The sequence below is a fragment of the Pongo pygmaeus genome, chromosome 15, assembly GCF_028885625.2.
Source record: "Pongo pygmaeus isolate AG05252 chromosome 15, NHGRI_mPonPyg2-v2.0_pri, whole genome shotgun sequence".
NCBI classification, from domain to species: Eukaryota; Metazoa; Chordata; class Mammalia; order Primates; family Hominidae; genus Pongo; species Pongo pygmaeus.
In genome coordinates, this window is record NC_072388.2 from 72576828 (window position 1) to 72589717 (window position 12890).

The window sequence follows — 12890 nt, forward strand, 5'->3', positions numbered from 1 at the left end:
CCCCTCGTCCGGAAAAGGGTGGGAAAGGCCATCGGTAGGGCAAAGGAATTAAGAACATTATTTTATGAAAAGGGCAGTTGTTAGGGGGACGTTTTAAGGTTTTTAACTTTAGGCGGGCAAGTCACTACAGATCAGCTGAAATTGCTTTCGGTCCTGACCACTCCTGTGCGGGGTTAAGACCTAAGGAAGCAAAAGGGCAGCCAGCAACAGCCGGACGGGAGGACCCCGGCGGCCGCCACGCAGTCCCACAATGCCCCGCTCGCACCACCCTGAGGGCGGAGAGAAAGGACCGCTGCCGGGGATGGGGCTTCCGCGGAGAGCGCGGAGAAGTGCGCACGCGCACTGACCCCGCGGGCCCTAGCAACCAGAGCAGTGACAGTAGCAACCGCCGGAATGGTGAGTACCTTTCGGGCCGCGTAGCCAAAGCTGAGAGAAGATTGGGAGTGGAAAAGGGTGACTGTGGAGTGTTGAGGGTCTGGGGGTCCTTGAACAGCGGAAGGGAGCCGGTAGCTGACGCTAGCCCTGTGGAGTCAGGGGCCCGAGGCGAAAGAGAAGCCCTGGCTGGGGGTGGTCTGTGGTGAGGGCGGCCTGGAGTGGATCGGAGGTTGGGTTAAGGTGGAGGGACTCAGACAGGAGAAAAGGGAGGGCGAAGAGCAGGAAATTCTCTAAAAAGAGCGTATTGGAGTGGGAAGGGTGATGGGAAGGAGAGTGTAGATAAAGATATCTCTTTACATAGAAGTAATTTTAGTGACCCCCCCGTCGAGATGCAGGGAGGGGCTGGTTACCAGAGGGTGCTGTATAACACGGATTGCAGCAGTTTTCACAACCTGTGATGTACCCAGGTTGCCTTCTGAATGACTACGAGTGCAGTTATTAGGTGACACTGTAAAACACACTCTGATGGATATATTAGAGCAGTGATTCTCAAATTTCAATATGCATAGGTATGGGCTTGTTGGAATGCAGATTATGAATTTTTAATATGATTGGGGGTTTCAGGAATGTGCATTTCGACAACACACCTCAAGTGATTATAAAATTGGGGGGCATCCCACCACACTAAGAAATGCTGTTGCCTTAGGTTTGAAATCTACAAGCTGTATATCCAATCAGAGCTCTTTATGAAGTAATGGTTTTACCTAGAGATGCTCCTCAACTCTTACTTGAAGTGTTCACTCTCTTGCTTACTTACTTGATAGTTCTAACTAGTCGTTTGAAAAGGATTACAGACCCAGCCAGAGCTATTGAGCAAAGTATGTAATGTCCTACTGGATAGAGATGTTTATGAAGAAGAAGCATAATTACTTGTCTTCTTTTGGTGATTCCAGTGCTATATAAGTGGGCAGAAATTGAGCCCAGGAGATGGAAATGATGAGGAAGTCATGCCTGCCCTCAACAAGATGAAATACCACTCTTTAAAAAGTAGTTTCCCCCCTGCTTTCCTTACTTTGTTCCCCAAGCAGTTAGCTGAAAACCACTGCCAAGGAAAGTTAAAAGTTCTGGAACCTAGGTTTATATTCAGGTGAAGAAAGGCTCAGACCTAAATATTTATGAAAGTATGAACCATGGTGATTGTTGAAAATCTTCAAATAGAGAATCAGAACCAGTACAGTTATAAGTCACTTAATGATGACAGGGATACATTCTAACAAACACATTATTGTCAGTTTTGCCTTGCAAACATCATAGAATATGCTTACAAAAGCCAGATGATGTAGGCTATTGCTCCTAGGCTACAAAGTTTTACAGCATTTTACTGTACTGAATACTGTAGGCAGTTGACACAATGTATTTGTGTATTTAAACACAGAAAAGTGGCCAGGGTGTGGTGGCTCACACCTGTAATCCCAGAGGCCTGTAATCCCAGCACTTTGGGAGGCCGAGGCGGGCAGATCACCTGAGGTCAGGAGTTCAAGATCCACCTGGCCAACATGGTGAAACTCCGCCTCTACTAAAAATACAAAAATTAGCCGGGCATGGTGGCGAGTGCCTGTAATCCCAGCTACTCAGGAGGCTGAGGCATGAGAATCTCTTGAACCTGGGAGGTGGAGGTTGCAGTGAGCTGAGATCGCACCACTGCACTCCAGCCTGAGCAATAGAGCAAGACCCTGTCTCAAATAAACAAACAAACATAGAAAAGTTACAGTAAAAATACAGTATTACAATCTTATGTAACCACTGTCTTATATGTGGTTGGTTGTTAACTGAAACTTGTTATGCAGCTCATGACTATTTAGAACTAGCTTAGTCTGCAAACTAGCAGACCTGGGTCCCTCCAGAAATATTGGCCCACATAGTATTTCAGTTTAAAAAAATATATCCTTCAGTGTCTTTTTTTTCCCCTTATGACCTGCCACTTCAGGACAGTGTCTTCAAATGATGATATTTCACATTAAAACCAAGATTTCCAATTTCTCTTGAAAAATAAATATTAGGGCGGGTCGCAGTGGCTCACTCCTGTAATTCCAGCACCTTGGGAGGCCGAGGTGGGCGGATCATAAGGTCAGAAGATCGAGACCATCCTGGCTAACATGGTGAAACCCCATCACTACTAAAAATAGAAAAAAAAAGAAATTAACCAGGCGTGGTGGTAGGCGCCTATAGTCCTAGCTACTCGGGAGGCTGAGGCAGGAGAATGGCGTGAACCTGGGAGGCAGAGCTTGCAGTGAGCTGAGATCGTGCCACTGCACTCCAGCCTGGGCGACAGAGCAAGACTCTGTCTCAAAAAAAAAAAAAAAAAGAAAAAGAAAAATAAATATCGTGTTTCACCAATGGACACTTTTTTTTCACATTTTCGTATTACTGAGATATAGTATGTTATAACTGGCAGCATCTTTTCTTACTTAATGATACATAAAATAAAGGTGTTACTCAATGGAGTTTTTAAATTTGAAGAAGTATGGTGTATTAGGGTAGCTCTTTTCCCCAGTCCCACCTGCTAACAGTTGTCTGGAGCTGAGCAGAGGTTATCTTCTTTACACTAGTCCTGTCCTTAGTTGGCCAGTTTTACCTATTAGTTATGTCCATGAGGACCTTCAGGCACTTGAGTTTTTGACTCCTTCTATCTATAGGGAAACCAGTTAAACCTTATACCAATTTATATTGCCGCAATAAACAGCTAGATGGCTTCAATTCTTTTTCTACAAACTGTGTTGTGAAAATACCTTTTTATGGACCCATGCAAAAGATTTCTCTTGGAAACACACCCAGGAGTGGGATTGTACTGTCATAGGGTCTATGTATACTTAATTTGCCTAGGCACTTTTCAGGCTGCTTTCCAGAATGGCTTGACCAGTGTTTACTTCCTTCAGCAGTGCAGGAGAGTTCCCATTTCTTCTTGTTTGTTTGTTTTGTTTTGTTTTCATGCAGAGTCTCGTTCTGTCGCCCAAGCTGGAGTGCAGTGGCACAATCTCGGCTCACTGCAGCCTCTGCCCCCAGGGCTCAAGCGATTCTTCTGCTTCAGCCTCCCGAGTAGCTGGGATTACAGGCGCTCACCACCACGCCCGGCTAATTTTTGTATTTTCGGTAGAGATGGAGTTTCCCTATGTTGGCCAGGCTGGTCTCAAACTCTTGACCTCAAGTGATCTGTCCACCCAGGCCTCCCAAAATGGTGGGATTGCAGGCATGAGCCACTGTGCCTGGCCAAGAGTTCCCCTTTCTTTATGTGCTCACCAACTTTCTAACTTTTGCCAATCCGAGGGTGTGTTTTAGTATTCCATTGTTTTACTTTGCATTTTTCTGATTCTCGATGTGTTGCAACACCTCATTTCATATATATATGTATATACACATGTATATATATGTGTATATATATATATATATATAACAAATATATATATATATTTGTTGTTTGTTTTTGTTTTTTGGGGTGATAAGATCTCGCTCTGTTGCCTGGTCTGGAGTGCAGTGGCTGCATCAGGGCTCCTCCACTTTCCGGGATCCTCCCACCTCAGCCCCTGCGAGTAGCTGGGACTACAGGCCTGCACCACCACGCCTGGCTAATTTTTTTGTGTTTTTAGTAGAGAGAGGGTTCTCCGTGTTGCCCAAGCTGGTTTTGAATTCCTGGACTCAGGCGATATGGCCGCCTCGGCCTCCCAAAATGCTGGGATTACAAGCGTGAGTCATCATGCCCAGCCTTCTTGATATTCTTATTAGTCATCTGGGTTTCAGTTTCTGTGGATTTTCTCTTCATATTTTTACCAATTTTTCCATTTTTCTTTTTGTTTTTGAATTTTAGGCATTCCTTGTGTATTCTAAATATTGGTCCTCATTGGTTTCATATTGAAAATATCTTCTCTCGGCCAGGAGAAGGATAATAAATATATATATATTAATTATTATAAATAATTATTATTCATAGTGGTGATTAGAAGTGATCCTTGATGTGTTTGAGATTTCTTTTTGTTTTTGTTTTTTTGAGACAGAGTCTCACTCTGTTGCCCAGGCTGGAGTGCAGTGGTGCAATCTTGGCTCACTGCATCCTCCACCACCCGGGTTCAAGCAGTTCTCCTCGTCAGCCTCCCGAGTAGCTGGAATTACAGGCACCTGCCACCACGCCTGGCTAATTTGCATATTTTTTGTAGAGACGGGGGTCTCACCATGTTGACCAGGCTGGTCTTGAACTCTTGACCTCAGGATCCACCCAGCTCAGCCTCCCGAAGTGCTGGGATTACAGGCATGAGCCACCGCGCCCAGCCGATGTGTTTGAGATTTTTTTTTTTTTGAAACAGAGTCTCGCTCTGTCACCCAGGCTGGAGTGCAGTGGCGCGATCTCGGCTCACTGCAAGCTCCGCCTCCCGGGTTCACGCCATTCTCCTGCCTCAGCCTCCTGAGTAGCTGGGACTACAGGCGCCTGCCACCATGCCCGGCTAATTTTTTGTATTTTTTAGTAGAGACGGGGTTTCACTGTGTTAGCCAGGATGGTCTTGATCTCCTGACCTCTTGATCCGCCCGCCTCAGCCTCCCAAAGTGCTGGGATTTCAGGCGTGAGCCACCGTGCCCCACCTGTTTGAGATTTTTAAAGGGAATACATTTAATGTTACCTTCCCAGTTAGGCCCACTTTGTCCATTTTATTTGAAACTAACATCCTCCACACACATTTACATACATTCTGATACCCTTTACTCATCTCCAGTGTTTTCTTTTTCCTTAGTAATTGTTACCTTCTAATATACTATATAATTTTCTTATTATATGCAGTTCTCCCTTGGTATTCATGTGGGATTGGTTCCAGGACTCCCTAGGATACTGAAATCTATGGACATTCAAGTCCCTTACATATAATGGTGTGGTATTTGCATATAACTTACATACATTCTCCAGTATACTTTAAATCATCTCTAAGTTACTTATACTACCCAATACAATGTAAATATTATTTAAATAGTTGTTATACTGTATTTTTATTTTGTTTTGTTTTGAGATAGGGTCTAACTCTGTAGCCCAGGCTGGAGTATAGTAGCATAATCATGGCTCACTGCAACCTTGAACTCCTGGACTCAAATAGTCCCCCTGCCTCAGCCTCCTGAGTACCTAGGACTACAGGTACATGCCACCTTGCCTGGCTAATTTTTTTATCTTTATTTTTTGTAGAGATGGGGTGTCACTGTATTGTCCAGGCTGGTTTCAACTCTTGGCCTCAAGTGATCCTCTGACCTTAGCCTCCCAAAGTGCTGGGATTATAGGCATGAGCCACTGCACCTGGCCATTGTTTTTACAATTTGTATTATTTTTTATTGTTGTTATTGTTACTTTTTAGTGGATTTTTTTCACATGTTTTCTATCCGTGGTGGGTTGAATCTGCAGATGTGGAACCTGAGTATATGGAGGGCCAACTGTATATATTTTTATCATCTGTTCCTTCTAATAGATGTAAGCTCCATGAAGGCAGGAATCTCTGTTTTGTTCATTGATATATCCTAAACACAGAGGAGTGCTTGGTAGATAATAGACAATTAATATTTGCTGAAATAAATGCATTTCTCCAGTAAGTATGGTGTTTGTTATAGAGTTTTGGTATATAGCTTTTATCAAGGAATTTCCCTTTCTTTTTATTTATTTTTTATTTTATTTTTGGAGACGGGAGTCTTGCTGTGGTGCCCAGGCAGTTCTCAAACTCCTGACCTCAAGAAATCCTCCCACCTCAGCCTCTGAAAGTCCTGGGATTACAGGTGTGAGCCACTGTGCCTGACCAGGCAATTTCCCTTTAATTTTTAGCTGAGAGCTTTTATTTTATTTTTCAAAGAGCTGGGGTCTTACTATATTGCCTAGACTGGCCTTCAATTATGGGGCTCCAGCAATCCTTCTGCCTCAGCCTCTTGGGTAGCTGGGACTACAGGCATGTGTCACCAAACCCAGCTGCTAAGAGCTTTTAACATCAGATGTAGAACTTTATCAAGTACTTTTTCCATGCTTATTGAAATAAATGTGACTTTCCCCTCTAATCCATTAATTAGTTATATTTATAGATTCTTTTGTTGTGTTCCTTGTACTCTTGGGATAATCTATTCTTGATCATGGTTCAATAAACACCATTGGCTTTGACAATCTAATATTTTTTTTTTCTGTTTCTTTTTTTTTTGTAGAGATGGGGTCTTGCTGTGTTGTCCAGGCTGGTCTCAAACTCCTGGCCTCAAGCGATCCTCCAGCTTTGGCTTCCCATAGTGCTGGGATTGCAGGCATGAGCCACCATGTCCAGCTTGAAGATATAATATTGTATCTAGGATTTTCAAATCCATGTTGAAAAGTAAATTGGGCTCCTTATGTGGTTATGGCATCAAGGTTATACTAGCCTCTTAAAATAAGTTGGCAGCTTTCCCTCTTTTTCTGGTTTCTGAAACAACTTGTTACAGGGAATACCCTTGACAGCTTAGTAGAACTCAATTGTAAAAGTGTCTAGGCTTGGAGTATTGTGGGAGGAGGATAAGGGTAAATCTATCATTTTAATATTTTAAATAGTATTGGTCTATTCAAATTTTCTTGATTCTTATGACAGTTTTGACACTTTTATGTTTTTTATAGAAATACATGCCTTGTCTAGGTTTTAAATCTTATTGCCATATGTTTGCTTACGATATTTATTTTTTATTTTGGAGACAGAGTCTTGCTCTGTCACCCAGGCTGGAGTGCAATGGCGCAATCTCGGCTCATTGCAACCTCCACCTCCTGGATTTAAACAATTCTTCTGCCTCAGCCGCCCAGGTAGCTGGAACTACAGGTGCACACCACCATGCCCAGCTAATTTTTGTATTTTTAGTAGAGATGGGGGTTCACCATGTTGGCCAGCCTGGTCTCAAACTCCTGACCTCAAGTGATCTACCCACCTCAGCCTCCCAAAGTGCTAGGATTACAGGCGTGAGCCGCTGTGCCCAGCCATGATATTTTATTTTTAAAATCTCTGTGGTGTCTATAGTTATTTCTCTGTATTCTCTCTCTTTTTCTGTATATGTGTTTGTGTGGTTTTTGTTTGTTTGTTTGTTTTTTGAGACAAGATCTCGCTTTGTCACCCAGGCTGGAGTGCAGTGGCACCATTTAGGCTCATGCAGCCCTGACCTCCTGGGCTCAAGTGGTCCTCCCGCCTCAGCCCCTGCCCAGTTCCCCAGCCCCCCAGTAGCTGGAACTACAGGTGCCTTCCATTATGCCTGACTAATATTTGTATTTTTTTATGGAGATGGGGTCTTGCTATGTTGTCCAGGTTATATACATTTTTTGAGACAGGGTCTTGCTCTGTTGCCCAGGATGGAGTGTAGTGGTGCAATCTTGGCTCACTGCACCCTCTCTCCCTGGGTCAAGTGATCTTCCCACCTCAGCCTCCAGAGTAGCTGGCACCACAGTCATGTGCCATCACACCCAGTGCCACCACGCTCTAATTTTTTTTTATTTTTTGTAGAGACAAAGTCTCACTGCCTTGCCCAGGCTGGTCTCAAACTCCTGGGCTCAAGCAGTCCTCCCACTTCAGCCTCCCAAAGCGCTGGGATTACAGGCATGAACCACCATGCCTGGATCATTCTATATTTTCAATTTGTATTGCCTTCTTTTTTGCTCAATCAGGCTTGCCAGGGATTTAAGAACCAACTTTTAGTTTGTTAATTAGTTTATCCCCCCATACTGTTTTTCATTGACTTTTTCCTTTGTATTTCCTTCTACCTTCTTTGGGTTTGTAATGATGTACTTTGCGAAATGTGTGAACACCTATCTCATTTGTTTTCTATCTCTTATTTTTTGACAAATGTATTTGAATCTGTAAGTTTCCTTCTTAGTGTTATATTCCCCAAATTTTGACTTTTTTCTTTTATTATTTTATAATTTTCTTTTTAACCCAAGGGTTGCTTATTAGTATGTCTTTACTTTCTAGATATAATGGTATATATTTGTGAACAAAAATTCTCTCAAAAGGAAATGGAGGGAAGAGACTTTATTTCAATGAACAGTTTGCATATGGCTAGATGCAGCCTTAGATATAGAAGGAAGGTGTGTTCCAGAGAACAAAGGGAGGGCTTGAGTTTTATAGCAAAAGTTCCTGCCCACCTTCTCAGTCAGGTCTGTTTATGCAAATGAAGGATTCAAACTCATTCAGTTCTGGTTTGTTGATACAGCTGGGCCTTGATTGGTTGAGTCAAGTGAGCTGATTGGTTGATTCAGGTGAGTTCTGATTGGTTGGTTCATATGAACTCTGGAAGTCCCAAAGTTGAACAGAGGTGTGTTTTTGGGGGGAACTCATAGTATGCGTGTGACCTTTAGTAAGCAAATGGCTGCTTGGCTCTAATTAATTTGATTTAATCTAATTTAATTTTTTTAGAGACAGGCTTGCCCTGTTGCCCAGGCTGGAATGTGGTGGTGCGATTATCCCTCACTGTAATCTCTTGGGTTCAATCAATCATCCCACCTTAGCCTCCCAAATAGCTAGGACTATAGGCATGCACCACCATGCCAGGCTAATTTTTTTTTAATTTTGTTTTGTAGAGATGGAGTCTCTCTATGTTGCCCAGGCTGGTATTGAACTCCTGGCCTCAAGTGATCCTCCCACCTTGGCCTCCCAAAGTGCTGGGATTACAGATGTGAGACACTGTGCCTAGCTTAGGCCCTGTTTTAAATTTAGGCCCAGTTAACTACTCAGGATTCGTCTTGAAGAATTGATTCTTTCAGGTTCACATTTGTTCACATAGTTTAAAAACTTTTCTTTTATTATTCTTTGGGGTTCTTTTTTAAAAAAAGAGCACCAGCAATAATTCATTAAGGATATCTTCCGTTGGGTACCTTTAGAGTTTTAAATATATTAAATTGAATCTAAGCTGCTGTTAATTATAAGGTGCAACATTATTTTATGTTTTACTAAGAAAAACATGGTTTGAATTGAACTATGACAAATACTTTATCATTTAAAATTTTTATTTTGTACTTATTGATAGAGTTCTTTTAAATGTATGTAGACATACAGATTTTTATCCTATCCTTTATCCTCATCCTTTGCAAACATAAAAAGGAATATATGATATGAAATAAAGTGGTTAATATTTTTCTAAAATTTCACCACTGCCACCTACCCACAGCAATTGTAAATTGTTCTTGATTATAAGATGTATCCAAATTTCAATATTAAAATGTAAGAAAGATGTAGATCCTTAGAATCAAATAAGATGTATTTTAATATCAAGTATTGAAAGCTACATATTTTTTGTAAACCAAGTGGGAGGGAAGTGTATGGGTGTTACATAATGATTTCTTTATTTTTTCTCAGAGATATTTAAATCATTCTGATTTCAGGAAATTAAAACATCCTCTTTGCATATAAAGTCTCAAAGAAAGAAATCATTTTAATGGTAGAAACCAAGGCTAATAGTTATTGCTTGAAAAGTTGATCAACAAATTACACCAATAAAGACAAATTGGGGCTGGGCACGGTGGCTCACGCCTGTAATCCCAGCACTTTAGGAGGCCAAGGGAGGCAGATCATGAGGTCAGGGGTTCGAGACCACCCTGGCCAACATAGTGAAACCCCATCTCTACTAAAAATACAAAAAATTAGCCAGGAGTGGTGGCACGCATCTGTAGTCCCAGCTACTTGGGAGACAAAGGCAAGAGAATCGCTTGAACCCAGGAGGCAGAGGTTGCGGTGAGCGGAGATCATGCCATTGCACTCCAGCCTGGGCGACAGAGCAAGATTCTGTCTCAGAATAAATACATACATACATATAAACAACTTTGTTTTTTCTTTTCTTTCTTTTTTTTTTTTTTTAAAGGCCAAAGCAACAACAATCAAAGAAGCCTTAGCAAGATGGGTGAGTACATGACTTTTTCCTTCTTTTAGAAACTGTACAAGGAAAAATTTCAGATAGTTATTCAAATCTAGCTATTTAATACAAAGGATCCTTTTGGTATTGGAACTATTCAGCTATCTTGGCTATGGTGGTGGATGCATGAACTTACACAGATGATAAAATTGTGTAAAACTTAATACACACATACACACAGTCATACATGCACATGAGCACAAGCAAACTTGGGAAAATCTGAATAAAATCAGTGGATTGTATCAGTAGCAATACCATAGTTATATTATACTGTAGTCATAAAATGTTACCCTTGGGGGAACTGGACAAACTTTAAATATCATAATAAATATTTCAATTAAAAAAATCTGACCACTGGAAGGCCGATTTTACCTATTGCTATAAAATTGCTGGAATTTCTCTGTTAGTACATTTTCTTTTTCTTTTCTTTTCTTTTTTTTTTTTTTGAGATGGAGTTTCGCTCTTGTCGCCCAGGCTGGAGTGCAGTGGTGTGACCTTGTCTCACTGCAACCTCCGCCTCCCGGGTTCAAGTGATTCTCCTGCCTCAGCCTCCCGAGTAGCTGGATTACAGGCACGCACCACAACGCCTGGCTAATTTTTTTTGTATTTTTAGTAGAGATGGGGTTTCATCATGTTGGTCAGGCTGGTCTCGAACTCCTGACCTCAGGTGATCCACCTGCCTTGGCCTCCCAAAGTGCTGGGATTACAGGAGTGAACCACCGCGCCCGGCCTACATTTTCTTTTTCAACTGTTATCATCACTAAGCTACATACCATTTTCATATGCTGGAGTCATATGAGTTGTGGATTATCTAGGCTTCAGAAGATGGTTTTAGCCTTGTGGAGGTTAGTACAGAGGCAATCATTGTGGACAATGTAAATCATGCATAGACAACTGAAAAAAACCCTGAATACTCAAGCAGCAATACTAGAAAGGAAACTACATTGTAAAAGACATGCATTATATATAAATTATATTTTCAGTATTATATAACATTCTATAAAGTTTGAACAGTTATAATTCAGCATTATAGACAGAATTTCTATAGAGTACAGAGATGGCTCCTGAATTTCTGTGCCCATAAACTTATTTGTCTATGTTATCAGTAGTTTTTTTGCATTACTTCTTGGCCTTTTGGCTAAGATCTAGTGTAGTTTTTTTGCATAATAATGTACCTTTTGCTTTTGTAAGTAGGCTTTGAATAAAAAGGCTTTCAGAAGCTTTGGTGTCTGAGGAAAATAGACAAAAGTCAATAAAATAATGAAATACTTGAATTCTTGTTTTAGTGCTTATAAATCTCTCATTTACTTTAAATGTATTTTTATAATTTATTTGTTTTGTTAAATATTTAATGAAAAATCTTAAGAAAAAAAAGAATATGGAGTAGACTTAGTACCAGATTTCATTTTCCTTGAATTGGATTTTGAGATTTTATTTTACTTACAATAACTAGTGGTTTTTTTTGTTTGTTTTGGCTGGTAGAGTCTATTTCTAGATTACATTATGGCCATACATTTTTGACTTTTTTTTTTTTTTTTTTTTGAGACAGTGTTTCGCTCTGTCACCCAGGCTGGAGTGCAGTGGCACAATCATAGCTCACTGCAGCCTCAGTGTCCTAGGCTCAAACACCTGAGTAGCTGGGACTACAGGTGTGCATCACCACACCTGGCTAATTTGTTGTTGTTGCTGTTGTTGTAGATACAGAGTCTCATTATGTTGCCCAGGGTGGTCTTGAACTCCTGAGCTCAAGTGATCCTCTTGCCTCAGCCTCCCATGGTGCTGGGATTACAAGCATGAGCCACTGTGCCTGGCCCATGCATTTTTGACTTTAAGATTATTCAAAGACATCAGTCTCACTTTTTCATTGATTTTACCCAACATTTATTGAGGATCTACTAGATGTCAATTTCTCCTCCTCTAACCTACAAATATATGTCATAAAAATAAGCACTGAGTGGATGTGTATTAAATCTTACAACTGATTGTATATTTTCTATCATTATTATTATTTGAATATATTTTATTTTTCTTTGAATTTAATTTTGTTAAAGTATGGACGGCATCTCACTATATTGCCCAGGCTGGTCTCAAACTCCTGAGCTCAAGTGATCCTCCCCGCTCAGCCTCCCAAAGTGCTAGGATTATAGGCATGAGCCATTGTGCCCAGTCTATTTTCTATTATTGACATGTGGTGATCTAAGTTTTTTAAAGGAGTTTTGTGTGTCTTACACTGCAGTAGGTTATAAAAAACATAGGAAAACAAAGGAAATGGCTCCTGAGCTTCTAGTTTTGTTTTGTTAATTAGTTTGTTTTTCTGGGGACAGGGTCTCTGTTCCTCCAGGCTGGAGTGCAGTGAGCTCAAGTGATCCTCCCACCTCAGCCTCCACCTCCCAAGTAGGTGGACCACAGTCATGTGCCACCACATCTAGCTGATTTTTAAATTATTTATAGAAATGAGGTCTTGCTATGTTGCTCAGGCTGGTTTCCAACTCTTGGGCTCAAGCAGTCCTCCCACTTTGGCCTCCCAAATTGCTGGTATTACAGGCATGAGCCACTGTGCCTATTTGTCATTTTACCATTGTGTTGAGTTCCTGCGTCAG

General features: G+C 41.2%; 1 protein-coding gene across 2 annotated transcripts in view; it reads left to right on the forward strand.

Annotated features, from left to right (window-relative positions):
- Positions 1-252: 252 nt before the first annotated feature.
- Positions 253-12890, forward strand: part of DNAL1 (dynein axonemal light chain 1) — a 56996-nt gene continuing 44358 nt past the window's right edge. Inside the window, exons 1-2 of one of the 2 annotated variants that reach the window (XM_054447825.2) lie at positions 253-396; positions 10240-10278. In XM_054447825.2, the coding sequence (XP_054303800.1) occupies positions 394-396; positions 10240-10278 (42 nt within the window). In that variant the 5' untranslated portion in view covers positions 253-393. The remainder of the gene's footprint in view (positions 397-10239; positions 10279-12890) is intronic. The other variant, XM_063651822.1, reaches the window with a different exon arrangement.